Source organism: Camellia sinensis, chromosome 8 (assembly GCF_055761805.1).
Source record: "Camellia sinensis isolate YWXY chromosome 8, ASM5576180v1, whole genome shotgun sequence".
NCBI lineage: Eukaryota > Viridiplantae > Streptophyta > Magnoliopsida > Ericales > Theaceae > Camellia > Camellia sinensis.
In genome coordinates this window covers 18,660,941-18,677,247 of record NC_138968.1, presented here as the reverse complement: position 1 = coordinate 18,677,247, position 16,307 = coordinate 18,660,941, and the positions used below count along the sequence as shown (strand labels likewise).

At 38.6% G+C, this 16,307-nt stretch overlaps 1 protein-coding gene across 1 annotated transcript; it reads right to left on the bottom strand.

Annotated features, from left to right (window-relative positions):
• LOC114288131 (hAT transposon superfamily) lies at positions 1 to 5,511 on the bottom strand. Its single transcript, XM_028231612.2, has 4 exons — positions 5,214 to 5,511; positions 4,117 to 4,150; positions 1,538 to 3,172; positions 1 to 619 (listed from the first exon to the last, which is right to left on the bottom strand). Exons 1-4 carry the CDS (start codon positions 5,367 to 5,369, stop codon positions 213 to 215), a joined length of 2,232 nt encoding a protein of 743 aa, XP_028087413.2. The 5' UTR covers positions 5,370 to 5,511; the 3' UTR covers positions 1 to 212.
• Positions 5,512 to 16,307: the final 10,796 nt, after the last annotated feature.

Below are 16,307 nucleotides of genomic sequence, written 5' to 3'. Positions count from 1 at the left end.
TTTATGTGAAGACAAATGGAAATAAATACTTTCCAATTGAATACATATCCATCATCTACAGGAAGGCAACAACTATCTAGCCACTACAATACATCAAACCAAAAGCAGTAATTGTCAAACTAATAGCTCAGACTAGGCATTCTATGAAATCATGATTACAGAGGACACAACTTATACAGTATAAGAAGATCAATTAGATCAGGGTTGTGTGATCACAAACCGAATAAGTGGTCACTTGCACCAAACATAGAAGCACTAAACTGTCTTGTATTCAAGTCACTCCCATCCAGAGCAGGACCAAACCGATCAAGCCACTGAGAGGGGCTTGAACTTTCAGCCTCCTCTACCCACTCTGAAGTCATATCAATGTCATCGAGTTGAATGGGATCTGATTCTGGAGACTTGGACTTCATCGATCTTCCTAACTTGAGATTGTAATTTATATAGACAAGGTCATTTAATGTTTCCTTATCAATCTTATTGCGCTTCTCAGAGTGGATTTGCTGAAATGTGCCCCAGTGCCTCTCAAATGTGGAAGTGCTGCAAACCTGACTGAGTATCCTAATAGCAACACGTTGCAACACAGGTGCAGAATCACCATACTGTTCCCACCAAATACCTGCAATGTATTTGCAGCATGTTAACCATTTCAACAGATAATTGGCGACATACACAAACGCAAACAACACAAGCATGCATGCCCTTGTGTGGCCACACACACACACTCTATTTGCTGAAATTTAGACTTCCATCTCTTAACACACACACATATTTTAGATACCAACAGCTTATCCTGTACAAACTAAAAAAATGCAATTGATGACCGGGCACCACAAGTGCGAGTGACATCAGAGCTTAATCAATTTATCTGCAACTTTGATACAGAAGCAAGATCATTTACTAATTCATCAGTTAACTTTCCAGTGAATCAGTGGCAGCACCTCCAGCAGCAAAGCAATAGTGAGATACATTCATGCACGTACATGACTGTGCATCTGAAAATGTTATAGTTTTACTTAGATATGGATTGAAAATTTTATAAGTTTATTACGATACAAGGTTAAAACTTTTTGAGCTAACAACAAAATATAGAAGAGACTTATGTAAGTGACATTTTGAAGATTTAAATTATCAGTGGTGCCAATATTTTTAATATATATATATTTTTGTTAAGAACCATTAGATATTATTCAATCTTCCATATCTGTCTTCTGATATCATAGAAGTGAAATTTAACGTTTGCAGATATCTTTCTGAAGAATGTGAACGAAAAAACTTTTCTTGAGAACTTGATTCGTCCTGTCAAGCTTGTTCAAAGTTGTCATACAATGGAACAGCTAGTCCTCAATGAGTCTCTTATATAATAGGGGAACATTAGTTTTGGACAGGTATTTGACCTAGTAAAGAGCAACGAGTCCTAGTAGTTTCTGGTATGTAAAAGGGTAAAATTCTGTAAGGATTGGCACACACACAATGCGTAGTCTAAAAGTTCTCGTCTCACCATATATCACATTAAATGGTGAAATTATATACATACCAGGTGAGACTGTATCAATTGCCTCCTTCGCAAGGTTACAACCAAACATCCCTGTTGCCCTTGTAAATAAAAGAATCTGATTAGTAATGTCTCGTCTTAATTCAGGCAAGGGGAGTAGTTTCTCCAAAACTCTGTAAAAGTCTTCTTTTATAGATCCAATAAATTTGATTTCGGGATTATATTGGATGCTGGGATTCAAAAATGCTGCGGCTGCATGGAGAGGCGAATGGAGGTGGTTGTGCCACTTTTTATCTACAATATCTAAAAATGTCTTGCACTTAATCTCATCCATAATGTAGTACGTTCTTATCGACTCTTTGGCTCTGGTCATCAACTCATATATAAACCCTACAGCAGGTTTCCCTCCTGATACTTCCCTTAACACTTTCAGAAATGGCTCAGAAACAGCAACAGACTCTTCAACTGCCCTCCAGAAATCACTATCATCGATAATGCCAATACAAGTTATGCTTTGAGTTTTATTTGCATAGGCAGGGTTCGCAGAGAACTCAGGGCTGTTGAACATATGTTTCAATCTTGACCTCAGTCTCAATATAGATTGCAAGGACAGGAAGTTGGAAATGGACTTTGTGATACCAGTCTTAATGAGTTCCTGTCCTCCAGTGAACTTCTTCATCAGATCAAGAATCGATGAATTGTTATATATGAACTTCGAAATAGCTTGCGCTTGTAAAATACATCTGTTCACCCAATCTACCTTAGAAAACTCCTCCAAGATCGTGTTCAAACATTGAGAAGCACAAGGGGACACAAAAATAGTTCCATAGTTCTGTAGGATATGACTCATTATACCTGCGCAATTGAGAGTATTATCCACAATTATTTGCACAACATTTTCTGGGCCAAAATCTTGAATTACAGAATCAAACAAATCAGCGAGGTATTTTATATTCTTATAATATGCAGATGCATCTACTGATTTGTGGAAGCAGGTTCGGGAGGGAGACGAAACTAAGAAGTTGATCAAAGCTCTTGATTTGTTATCTGCCCATGTTTCTGCGATTATAGTACAACCTGTTGTGGTCCACTCTTTCTCAATATCTTTTGACTTTAAGCTCACTTCAGACTTGATCCTGTCCAACCATGTAGTCTTCAGGATTTCGGCAGATGGACCTCTAAATCCAACACCACACTTTCCCACTGCATCAATCATTAGCTGATATGATAAAGAACGAGCTACACTAAAATCCAGTTTATTCTCAAAAAAGAACAAAGCAATACTCCTCTCTGCATTTTCTTGGTCAGTTGCAGGGGTAGAGCACATTTGTGTGATGGAAGGGAACATTTTTGAAACGGGAGATGATGCCTCGATTGCCATGAGAGCTTTGCCTGTAGTATTTACAATTACAGGAGGCTTGGCTTCTGCTGGCTTTTGCTTCTTAGCACTAGAAGCTTCTTTTCCATCTTCCTTTGACACTATTATAGCCCTCACTCTATCAGTAACATCATCCCTTACTTTGCTACATGGATTTACACCTTTACTAGGAAGTCGTGACAAATGATGCTTTAATCTACTAATGCCACCATTCAGAACTCTGGAACAAAATTTGCATCTCACCTTGTTTCCATCTAACTTATCAGCATATTCCCAACAAACATCTTTTTCTCGAACCACTGCCAAAAAAAAAAAAAAAAGGAGAAAAAGCAACAACTATTTTAGTATAATTTATTAGAGTTCATTTTGCTTCCTTCTCTGTATTATTCAACCTCAAATTAATCTCAGCTCAAAACTATCTGACTTCATTTTTGGTGAATATAAACTCAACCAAAAAAAATATATCAATTCAATTAGAAAGGATATTCTGTGATTTTGAGGTTTAAACTCACAAAATTCAAAGATGGACAATTTCTCTTCCTCCACATGTGTAACAAAGCACATTACAAAACACTACTTACTAAGCATTGCCCTTGCTTAATATGGTTAGCTATAGATCACAGGGAGAAGCCAATGTTGACCATATTGAAATCTATAGGTGACAAGTTGGAATTATTTCTTTTACCACCCCCCATGTGGATCCAATCACTCCTTAAGTGTTAGTCTACGATGCACATGACATGACCAGTTTTCCTTCATTTATTTTCAATTGGACCACTTCTAACTTCTTCATAATTGACTCATAACCTCCAATGACCCATAATTTTTCTCAATCTACTTTTTCATAATTATAATTGAAGATTACAGCCAAGCACAAAATCAATAAATATAATTGAAGGTCATAACTCCACATTTCATGCAGTTTATCAATATATTATACTATACTTGTCTTTGACCATTATGCCAAAGGTTAGGTGTACACTCAATCTTTCCCCTCCCAAACACACATTAATGTGTACTAATTAGGCGGCATTTTTTTATACTTGTCTTTGACTGTAACAGAAACTTGTTTATAAGAAGTGTAACTATGCAAAGTTTTTCTTTCTATTTTTTTACTGACTAACATGAGGAGCACAAGTCCAAAATGTTACAATCAAATTGCTTCATGACAATTCAGTGAGGATTTTTTTTTTTTTTTTTTCCATAAAGAGAAATTCGCTACAAGAAAAAGGCTTGGACTTACTGATGATCAAGACGCCCTGTGTCCTCTGCACTAACTAAAACAAGCAGAAAACCAAAGTCAATGACAATGTCGAGAAACCGCTAAGCAGAGAGAAAGAAAAGAAAGCAAAATAGCTCAAAGATCAACCCAGGGAAAAAATGAAGCTCAATAATGCTTTAAAATAGCAACAACGATCTATATAATCAAATTAAGACACAATATATATATATATATATATTCATTTTAAACTCTTATCCATGATAGTTAGGTGCTAAACAGTAAAAATTCACTAGCAGCATGATTATGAGCAACATAAAATCTTAAACCATGAACAATAGAGTGATTTCTGGACACATCAAAAAGATTTTATTACAAAATTACATGATCCAAAGTGATCATGATCCACAATGTTAAGGTGTTCATAGGCAGCTAATTAACCACTTCCCTTTGATTGTATCGGTAAAAGAACAGAAATATTTTCGTTATACAATCAACTTTCAAAACCAGCAGTGAATCAAATAGGCCCAAATTTTGACACAGAAATTCGACATTCATCAAAATTGATTTGAAATGATGCAATTTGGGAAAGTCTATCTTTGGATGAGAAACCACAGGAAATTTGCAAATCTTTAGGAATCAAAATCCACAATTCAATTACAAAATTGAAGTCCGAAAGTGATTTTCAACAATCAGGTAAAATATTTTCAGTTATTACTACACTGAGCTCTCAGGATTCTAGCTTCATAGCTAAACACGACAAACTTTTACAACAGAACTTTAACCAAAACCGTTCTCTTTGTTTGATTTCGAAAAGAAACGGAACAAATCGGACTGTTAAACCGTCGCTTTCTGGACAATTCAACAAGTTAAACTTTCTTCCACAAATTTCACTTCCTTCCACTATTTTCTCAGCAACCAAACAGGTTAACCACTATGACCACATTTACAAGTCATTTCTGTCGCCATTTTCCAGCTAACTTTACAATCGAATGCTTTGCAGTTGATATAACAACAGAGAATCGAAGAGTGTGTAAATATATATAATGGTAGAGAGAGAATCGAAGAGAGTGAAAAAAACGAAGAGAGCGAAAGTAGCGAGAAATAAGAGGGAAGCTTACACAGATGGAAAGAGAGAACTTGTCGATACTTCGATTCGATAGAGACAGAGAGAGATAATCGGAAGTTGCAGATTTAGAAAATGTGCTGATTTCTCGCGATATATTGGGGGTGTATTTAGGGTTTTTGCATCTCCCTCTCTCTCTCTCCTCACTCATACTACTACTCACCAATATGGCAATATTCAGCTCCTTCTTTTATCTTCTCCTTCTCGTTTCTTTTCTTTCATTTTTCATTTTTCTTTTTTTTCAATTCATTTATTCATTATTTTCTCGTTTCTATGTCAAGGACGGTGTTTATAATAGATATTAGGCCTTCTTTGATAAGTTGGTTATTTTGGTGCGTCAAAATTTTTATATTTGAAAATATAGTTAATTTTTTTATAATTGGATATGATGTTTGTGAAAAAAAAAAATTATGAGTTTATTATAATATTTTATCTTATTAACTATTTTAATTTATTTTGACTCTTTTTTCTTTTTGTGATAAATTTTAGCCTAAAAAGTCAATTTGTAGCCTTTGTCAAATAAGACCTAGATAATGATAAAAATAAAAATAAAAATAAAATAAGGCCTAGATAAGCTTCTCTTCAGCTTTAACTGAGAGCATCTCCGATGGTTGTTGTTATATTGGGGTTACTATTATTATAATTTGGCAATGAATAGTGTTATTTTGTCAAATTATAGCAATGGTACTCCAATGGTCATTTGTTATTTTTGACAAATCTCAGCTAACTTTCCTTCCAACTTTGTAGGTGTTGTTTGGATATAGGTTTTTTGTGATTTTATTTTTGTTTATTTTTTATCTTTTGTGACATTTTTTTACCTATTTGTTAAAAAAATTATATATTTATATTATTCCCAACTAGACAAATATAAAAAATAAAAAAAATGAAAAATTGGAAAAATTGAAAAAAATTATATATTTATATTATAATGTCTTTTTATTATAATAAAATTATCTTTATTTAATATCAGCTAATGTATTTTATCTTTTTATTGCCTTCATTTGAAAAAATTTATTTATTTTTTTGCATTATACTTTATTGAAAATATTAAATTATAATACAAATTAGTGAACATTATGGGTGTGTTTGGTAACGTTTACGTTTTCAATTTATATTTACAAAAAATTTATAAACTGGTTTTGTTTATTTTTAGAAAAACATAAATTACAAACGCGTTTGGTAATTGACAAAATACTTAAAAAAATTTTAAAATATAAAAAAGAGTGAGAAATGACAAGTGGCGGCGGAAGACGGTGGTGGAAAGTGGTGACGGTGGGTGGTGGGTAGCTAGTGGTGGTGGTGGTGGTAGTGGCGGGTGGGTGGGTGGGTGGGTGACGGTGGCGGGTGGTGGGTGGTAGCGAGTGGGTGGCGGTGGTGGTAGTGGGTGGCGGATGGCGGATGGCGAGTGGTGGGTGGTAGCGGGTGGTGGTGGCAGGTGGGTGGCGAATGGCGGGTGGCGGGTAGTGAGTGGGTGGTGGTGGTGGCGGGTAGTGGTGGCAGGTGGGTGGCGGATGTCGGGTGATTGCGGGTGGTGACGGGTGGGTGGTGGGTGGTGATGGTGGGTAGATGGGTGGGTGAGTGGGTGATGGTAGCGGGTGGTGGGTGGTAACGAGTGGTGGGTGGTAACGAGTGGGTGGTGGTGGCGGGTGGTGGGTGATGATGGTGGGTAGGTTGGTGACGGTGGCAGGTGGTGGATGGTGGTGGCAGGTGGGTGGCGGATGGCGAGTGGTGGTGGGTGGTGGCGGGTAGGTGGCAGGTGGTGGTGGTGGGTGGGTGACGGTGACGGGTGGTAGGTGGTAGCGAGTGGGTGGTGGTAGTGGGTGGTGGGTGGTGGTTGTAGGTGGGTGGCAGGTGGGTGGTGGTGCGCGGGTGGGTGGTGGTGGCAGGTGGTCGATGGTGGTGGCAGGTGGGTGGTGAGTGGTGGTAGCAAGTAAGTAGATGAGTGGTGGTAGCGGGCGGTGGATGGTAGTGGTGGGTGGCAAGTTGGTGGGTAGTGGGTGGCAAGTTGGTGGGTGGTGGTGGTGGTGGCGAGGGGTGGGTGGTGGTGGCGAGTGGGTGGCAGGTGAGTGGTGGCTAGTGGCTGGTGGTGGCCAGTGGGTGGTGATTGGTGGTGGAAGACGGTAGTGGAAAATGGTGGCAGGCTGTGGCTAGTGTTGGGTGGTAAAAAAAAAAAAAAACTCAAAACTCAAAACATAAACACATATTTTGTGTTTTCATTTTTTGGCCAAATTTATAAACTGAGACTACTGATTTATAAATCAAAAATTTTATCAAATAAGTTTTTATTTGAGTTTTTAAAATTTTTGTAAATATAAACAGAAAACTGAAAACGTAAGGTGTCGTTTGATAACACTTACGTTTTCAGTTTTCTATTTATATTTACAAAAATTTAAAAAACTCAAATAAAAACCTGTTTGATAAAATTTTTGATTTATAAATCAGTGGTCTCAGTTTATAAATTTGGCCAAAAATGAAAATACAAAAAATGTGTTTCCATTTTAAGTTTTCAATTTTTTTTTATTTTATTTTTATCACCCAACATTAGCTACCACCCGCCACCATTTTCCACCACCGTCTTCCGCCACCACCACCCACCCTCCACCACCACCTGCCACCACCACTCACCACCCACCTGCTACCACCACCCGCCACCGCCACCGCCACCGCCACCGCCACCCACCTGCCACCCACTTGCCACCACCACCACCACCAACCTATCATCCACCCGCCACCACCCACCACCTGCCACTACCATTCACCGCTCGCTACTTACTTGCCACCACCACTCACCACCCACCTGTCATCACCATTCACCACCTGCCACCACCAGCCACCTGCCACCAACAGCCACCCACCACCACCAGCCACTTGCCACCCACCCACTCACCCGCCACCACCACCACCACCACCACCGCCATCACCCACCACCCACCCGCCACCCACCTGCCACCACCACCACCACCCACTTGCTACCACTTACCACCCGCCACCGTCACCCACCCACCCACCATCACCACCACCACCCGCCACCCACCACCACTTACCACCCACTTGCCACCACTCACTCGCTACCACCTACCACCCGCCACCGTCACCCACCCACCCACCACCACCACCACCACCACCACCACCCGTCACCTACCCGTCATCCGCCACCCACTTGCTACCACCACCCGCCGCCGCCACCACCCACTCGCTACCACCTATCACTCGCCTACCCACCATCACCACCCACCTGCCACCCGCCATCCGCCACACATCTGCCACCGCCACCCACTCGCTACCACCCACCACCCGCCACTGTCACCCACCCACCCACCCACCCGCCACTACCACCACCACCACCACTCACTCGCTACCACTCACCACCCACCACCTACTCGCCACCCACCACCACCCGCCATCCGCCACCCCCCACCCGCCGCCACCACCACCACCACCCACCTACCCACCCACCATCACCATCCACTACCACTCGTCATTCGCCACCCACCCGCCACCACCACCACCACCACCACCACCACCCACTCGCTACCACCCATCACCCGCCACCGTCACCCACCCACCCACCACCACCACCACTCGCCACCTACCCGCCACCCACCATCGGCCACTTATCATCCACCACCCGCCATCGACCACTTATCATCCACCACCCGCCACCCACCAACCACCACCGCCACCTCCCATTTACTACCACCTACCACCCGCCACCGTCACCCACCCACCTGCCACCACCACAGCTACCCACCACCCACCGTCACCACTTTCCACCACTGTCTTCCGCCGTCACTTGCCGCCACTTGTCATTTCTCACTCTTTTTATATTTTTAAATTTTTTTAAACATTTTGTCAATTACCAAACGCGTTTGTAGTTTATGTTTTCCTAAAAATAAACAAAAACCAATTTATAAAATTATTGTAAATATAAACTGAAAACGTAAACGTTACCAAACACACCAAACGGCACCTATACATTGAAAAAATAATATTACATTGTGAAATACAAAATACTCAAAAATAAAAACAACAACATGAAATTTCATTACAAAATAAAAATTACATTGCAAATAAAGGCTAACAATTACATCAAAAAATAAATGATATTGCAAAAAATAAAGACTAACATTTATCCCGTAATTATTCATCAGGAGATAGGGGGAAATAAAAATTTGGGCTGCTCACATTTGATGACCACTTGGCGAAAATCTCATTTTTTCGCATTGTGTAATACGCTTTCATCTGAGGGTCTAAATGAGAAATGTCCGTAGTCATTATCATAAGTTCTTCCTTTTTCATCTCATGTTCTTGTCTTCTAATCTCAAAGTCTTGTTTTTTTATCTTAAGTTCTTTCATCTCCTGCAGTGCTTGAATCCTTTTTTCTTCTCTTTCATCTTTTTTCTTTTCCTTCTCAGTAAGGTATTGGTTAAATGTGTCCAATTGTGTGCTCATTTTATGAACTTCAGCTTCAACGACTTGATTTTTCCGAAATAATGCTTTTGCAGATTTCCTACCTATCGGCCTTTTACCCCTTGCAGAGACACTGCCCTCACCAAAAGTTGGATTGTTACCAACACTTGGACTGGTGTCATCTTCAAGAGAAATGCAATTATCCATAGGGGAATCGGGGGCTAAATCAGGGAAAAATGGTGTATGTATCCTTGACTTCACCGTATTCGTAGGAGTTACATCTTGCCACCTGATATTATTTTGCAAGATTGACCAACAATGTTCAAAAGCAAAATGTTTCTTTTCATCTTGATGGTATAAAAGTTTTGCTTGAAGCATCTGTATCAATATTGAATTAAGTAAGTATCAATAAAATAAAATAAAATATGAGATCTTACTAGATAAAATAAAATATGTATCAATATTGAATTAAGTAATTATTTAATTTTTATATGAGACGAAATAAAATAAAATAAAAAACTAACGTAATAAATGAAGATGAAATCTTACTAGATCAACTTGAGACATCCCACTTGGGTGTAGATTTTCAACTTGCGCTAAACATCCACGAAATTTGTTAGAACATTTCATGATTGTACCCCATCGAGATTGGATAGAAACTTGTGTTTTTGACTGATCATTCTGAAGGGAGCAATAATTTTCATAAATTCTCCCCCAAAAGTGAGTATAAGATTGTGAATTGCCAACAATTGGATCTTCAGAAATGTGACACCAAGTTTTACAAAGTGCCATATCTTCAGCAATGGTGAATGATTTTCCTCTCTTTATTTTTGATGAACCTTCCATACCGATTGTGTAAAGAAAATATAAACAAAAATGTAATTTAGAAAGTTTGTTATGAAATGAAATTGAGTAAAAAGAGAGCAGAGAAGGTTTGTATTTATAGAAGAAAAAAAATGAGCCGTTTTTTTTATAGCCGTTTTAATATAAAAAAGAGCCGGTTTTTTTTTTATAACCATTGTAGATATGTTTCAATTTTGTTTTTATTTAATTTTTATTTTTTTTAATAAATAAAGTAACACACTTAGATCTTAGCCGTTGGATTGTTATTAATAACGGCTGAGATCAATCACGTGGAAAAATCTAGTCTTCGAAGTTCAATAAAGTTTAGGAAAGTTTCCAGATCTACTCTTAACAATTTGAGAGCTTCGAAACTTGAGAGAGAGAGAAAGAGAGAGAGAGAGAGTGCTTCGGATGAGTGAAGATCAGAGGGAAGAGGGAAGGTCAGAGGGAAGATCAGAGCTTCGGATGAGTGAAGATTAGAGGGAGAGAGCTTCGGATGAACTTCGGATCAGCTTTAGATCAGTGAAGATGAACTTCTAACCCTTTTCAACCCTCGGATCAGTGAAGATGAACTTCGGATCAGTGAACTTCAACCCTCGGATTAGCGAAGATGAAGATGAACTTCAGTGAAGATGAACTTCAGCCTTCATCTTCAACCCTCTTCAGATCGAAACCGTAGCCCCCCATCAAATCTAGGTATTTTTCTTTGGATTATTTGAGATTACCTCTCATTAATCTTGCTCCTTCTACGCTGCTCTGTCTCCGAAGAGCAATCTGCGGCCCTCATCGAAATGAGTTCCTCATCTTCGTAGTGGTAACTCTTCACACTTTTCACCATTTCCAACCTGCTCCAATTCTTCAGCCCCGATCTCCTGCAAATTTGCAGCAAAAAAAATTCGTATATTGATGAATAAAACTTCATGAAATTAAAACTTCTGTGGCCCTGCTCTCTCTTCTTCTGTGGCCCTGCTCTGTCTTATTTAAAACTTCTGTGGGCCTAAAATTCATATATTGATGAATAAAACTTCATAAAACTTCTGTGGCCCTGCTCTGTTTTCTTCTCCGAGAGGGGGGGGGGGGTTTGGGAAACAGAATTAAATAATACACTAGTGTTGGCAAACAACATCCTTTATAATGAATTATTTGAGAAATTAATTTGAGATTATTTATGTTCGTTTTCCTGAAATTTTTTAAATCTGTTATTGAATATTCATGTTCATTCTATCTCTGAAATTAATCTGTTATTTTTTAAATCTGTCTCTGAAATTCCTATTCATTCTTGTTGAATATTGATGAATTTGATGAACATTGATGAATAAAACTTCATGAATATTGATGAATTTGTTCATTCTTGTTCATTCATGAATATTGATGAATCTGGAAAATCCCAACCGAAAGGGAAGGAGGGAAGGAGGGAAGAGAGAAAACAGTTAATTTTGGGTGACTTGGCAGATTTGGCAGCTGCCAAAGTAGCTGCCAAATTTGCACTTGATTTGGCAATTGCCAAATTTGGTAGCTGTTATAGCATGCCATTGGAGAAGCCAAGATTGCCCAAGCTGCTATATTATGGCTTTGGTAGCTGATTTTGCCATCCATTGGAGATGCTCTGAGCCATCGCTTAGGAGGTGGATTGATTTTTTTAATTTTTTTATTTTTTTAATTATGTTAATTTAGGATTAAAAAGTCTCATTTTTGATAAATTTTTTAGTTTTTTTATTTTTGTGAAAGAAAAAATAAAATTATTATGATTTGAATGTGACATTTTATTTTATTTGACTAAAATGGTGAATTTTGTCTTATATGACTATTTTAACCCAAATGAGCATGTCAAACATGAGCAAGGATGCCCTCATTCACTCCCTTACTTAACTTCCTACTTGATGGGCCATTGGGCCGACTTTTGGGTCTAATTTTAATGATCTGAACCGTTCACATTTTAAAATTTGTCATGTATATCATACCTGTAAAAAATCAATTCGATCGAATATCAAAAACCACATAAACTAAAAGTTTTATTAAATAATAAAACTGTTTATTAAATTTTTTTTAATAAATGGTTTTTACTTCTTCCGATATTCGATCAATTTAATTTTTTACAGGTATAATGTACATGACAAATTCTAAAATGTGAACTGTTCGGATCATTGAAATTGGTCCCAAAAATAGACCCAATGGCTCACCCAAATAGGGAATCAAGGAGGAGATCCTTGCTCGTCAAATATAGCCTAAAACTTGTTGTCAGGTTTCATAGACGCATCACAAAATTTATATTGATAATTCAAATTGTTTAATGTGTAAGATGTCAAAAATTTTATTGTTCTATAAAATTACGTTGATTGAATATCAATAATTATTTTTTAAATTATAATTATTATGGACACAAATTTAATTTGAACGAGTTATCGATATTCAATTAACGTGATTTTTTTTGCAAAAGTAAAGCATTTGACGAGTCCTACACATTAAACAGTTTAGATCATCCGTAATGAATCCACAAAACCCAACAACACATTCTAATTCAATTTTAAATTGAAGACAAACTTAAACCAATTAAAATTGACATTTTTTAATACAAATGCCAATATGTAACAATATAAATATTAAATAAATTGTGTTAGTGAATATGCACAACCCAAACATGTGTAAAAATAAAAAGAAAATAATTGATTTTTTAAAGTGATTTTTTAATTATTTTAAGTGATTCTAAACTTTGTTAGGAAAAATATATGATTTCTTATAAGTAAATTTATCAATGGGAATAAAAACTAATGCGGAAAAATTAAATCAATAACGACACAAGAATTTTTACGTGGTTCCCTTAATGTGAGGTACATCCACGGGATTGAAATCCGATTTCACTATCAACCAAAGAGTTTTCAAATGATTACAAACGAGACACGAATGGTCTCACAAAACCACGCTTAGGTGAATTCCAAATAATCACAAATGATCGAGAAGAAAGATCTCACTAAATAAATATAGCGACCCCGGTCTTTTTCCATTTGATTATTGTATTCGGACTTAGGTTCCGTAGATTCTGTCATTGTATAATGGTTGTTGTTGTTGTTCCTTATTTTCTCTTTTGGAATTATAGGATGTGTTAGGCAGGTTTGTTCAGGTTGGTTGGGTTTAGAAACCAAGTGTTGCTGTCCAGGTTTTTGGTTCTTCGCTCGAGCGAGGAGTTGTTCGCTCGAGCGAGAGGTTGTGTTTGATTTGGACCTGTAGCTGTGCATTCTTGGCTCGAGCGAGCTTTTCTTCGCTCGAGCGAGTTAGTTCATCCTTCGCTCGAGCTATAGTTCCTTCGCTCGAGCGTGTGTCTGGGTTCTGACCTGAGGGTTTGAGTTCTTCGCTCGATCGAGCTTTCTTTCGCTCGAGCGAGCTTGTGGGTTGTTGGCTCGAGCAAGGCTTCCTTGGCTCGAGCGTAGTTTCTCTGTGTCTGGTCGCTCGAGCGACCAAGTCTTCGCTCGAGCGAGCCTGTCCAGTTTATATACACAGCAGCGGGATTTGATCAGTCTTTTTCATTTTCTTTTGATTCCAAACCCTAGGTCCGACTTCTCTCTCTCCCTACTCACCTTCTTTCTTAGATTTGATCCACTTAGGGTGTGTGTCTACCCTAGATCCTTCATTAAAAAGATAGAGTGAGGCAAGGGCTACCATTTAATCTGAGCATTTGGCGATTTGGAGCACTTTGGTATTTGGGCACTCATCTCTTTCTTCACCTTTTGGGTTGTTTTCTTTGAGGTAGGGATTTCCTACTCCATTTTATAGGTTTTGTTCTAAGTTTTGGTATTTTAACATGTTGGGGATACTTTGGTAAATTTTGGGAAAAACCCTAGTTGTATTATTGAATTAATTTGTATAAGTAATTCATGAAATTGGGAAAAGAGGGTTAAATTCATGAAATTCATTGATTAAATGGCGTAATTGGATAATTGGTATCATTTGTCTATTGAATTGTTGACATAGTTATTTTCAGTTTAGAAATAACTGTTTTGGGCTATCGGTGGAGGATAGTCGTGATTGTTGTAGACATTGCATGTGGATTAGGAATAACTGAAACTAATCACATTGGTTAAGTCTTTAATTTTGACTATGGCATTGATACAGAAAATACGTGTAATGATTGAGCATTGCATTTGCATACATTGTTTTGTGTGTGGGAGGAGATAGGGGATGTACTCCACGGTTTAGGGGAAGATAGGGGATGGACCTCTAAACCGGATTTTGTTTGGGAGGAGATAGGGGATGGACTCCATTAGCATCACTTTTATGTGTGCTTATTTATATAGAAGTGTTTTATTGATACAGCACTAAAATGTGTATCAATCTGGAAGTATGAAGTGTTTGATTTGAGCTTGAGTCTCATTTGTTGTTAATATTGGAAGGATGTGAATATGATATATGTGATTTCACTGTTATAAGTTTGGCCAGGTTCTGAGCCATGTTGATAAAACTGGAAAGTAAAACGTATCTTTGGCAATAATGTCATGAGTCTGTAAAATGTGGTAATTGATTATTTTGGTTAACCATCTGTTGAATGCTATTGCTTTATTCATTGCTTATATGTGGTTTAGTATATTTCTACTGGGCTGTGGCTCACCCTTTATGGGAACATCATTTTCAGGTTCAGGTGATAAACTACCTCCAAGGACTTAGCTTGGGAGGGTTTGGCTTCTGGATTGGAGAAGACTACCTATAGTTAATTGTCTTTAATTATTATTACATGTAAACATTCAAGCCTAGGGCTTTCCTTGTATTGAGTTAGAACTCATATTTTTTTTGTATCCAAGTGTTGGCTTGGAAAGATGTAAGCCTGTAGGGCGTTTTATTCGAAATTACATGTAATGCTTTATTTAGTATTACTCTGATGAATGAATTCATAAATTGTCTTCTTTAAATAATGCATGTCAATGTTATATAATGGGTTAATTTTGAGGGCGTGACAACTTGGTATCAGAGCGTACCGGGTTTGAATACTTTGGGTACGTGGGAAGTGATTAGTATCACATTGGGTTCGTCTCGTTTGATAGAGACTTAGTGTAATGTTATATGCTTATGTGATAACATGTTTATGTGATTATGTGGGTATGGAATGTAGTTTCTAGGATGTTGATTGGACCCTTGAGTTTCTAGTAGTCTTGTTGGAAAGGCACTTGATCACTGCTGCTTCCAACCGGAACTATAGTAACCCTTTGGGACTATCATTATCCGGGAATGAAATTCGTAGGTGCTTATGTGATTATGTGCTTACGTGGAATGAATTATTGTTGTCCATTGCATTAGGACGCGAGTGTTTAGCTTCGGCACATTTATTAATGTGCTAATGTCTTTGTTTCCTTTATTAGGATGTCAGGACGAGGACGAGGACGCGGTAGGCGTGGTAGGCCGGGTAGGCAGGAGGTGCCTGTGCCAGAAGAGATTCCGGCAGTTCAGGAGGGAATTGGCCAGGCCAATGTGGCCGAGCCAGTAGGCCAGCAGGCTATGGGCGCTCTAGCCCGAGAGATAGCAGGGGCATTCAGGGAGTCAGTAGGCATTCTTAGAGCTGAGAATCAAGCTCAGGCTGGTATTGCGGATGCAGGACCTTCTTTTCTGAAGAGGGAATTCTTCCGGTCTAATCCCGATGAATTTGTGGGTGATCCTAAAGAGCCACTTAAGGCAGATGAATGGCTCGAACAGACAACGAAGACGTTTGAGATGCTTGGCATCGAAGACGAGGGATTGAAAGTGACCTTGGCATCTTTCCAGTTGAAGGGGGATGCAGGTCAGTGGTGGAAGTTTACTAAGGGGCGTATAGGAGGTACATGGGAGGCTTTTGTGAATGCTTTCCAGGAGAAGT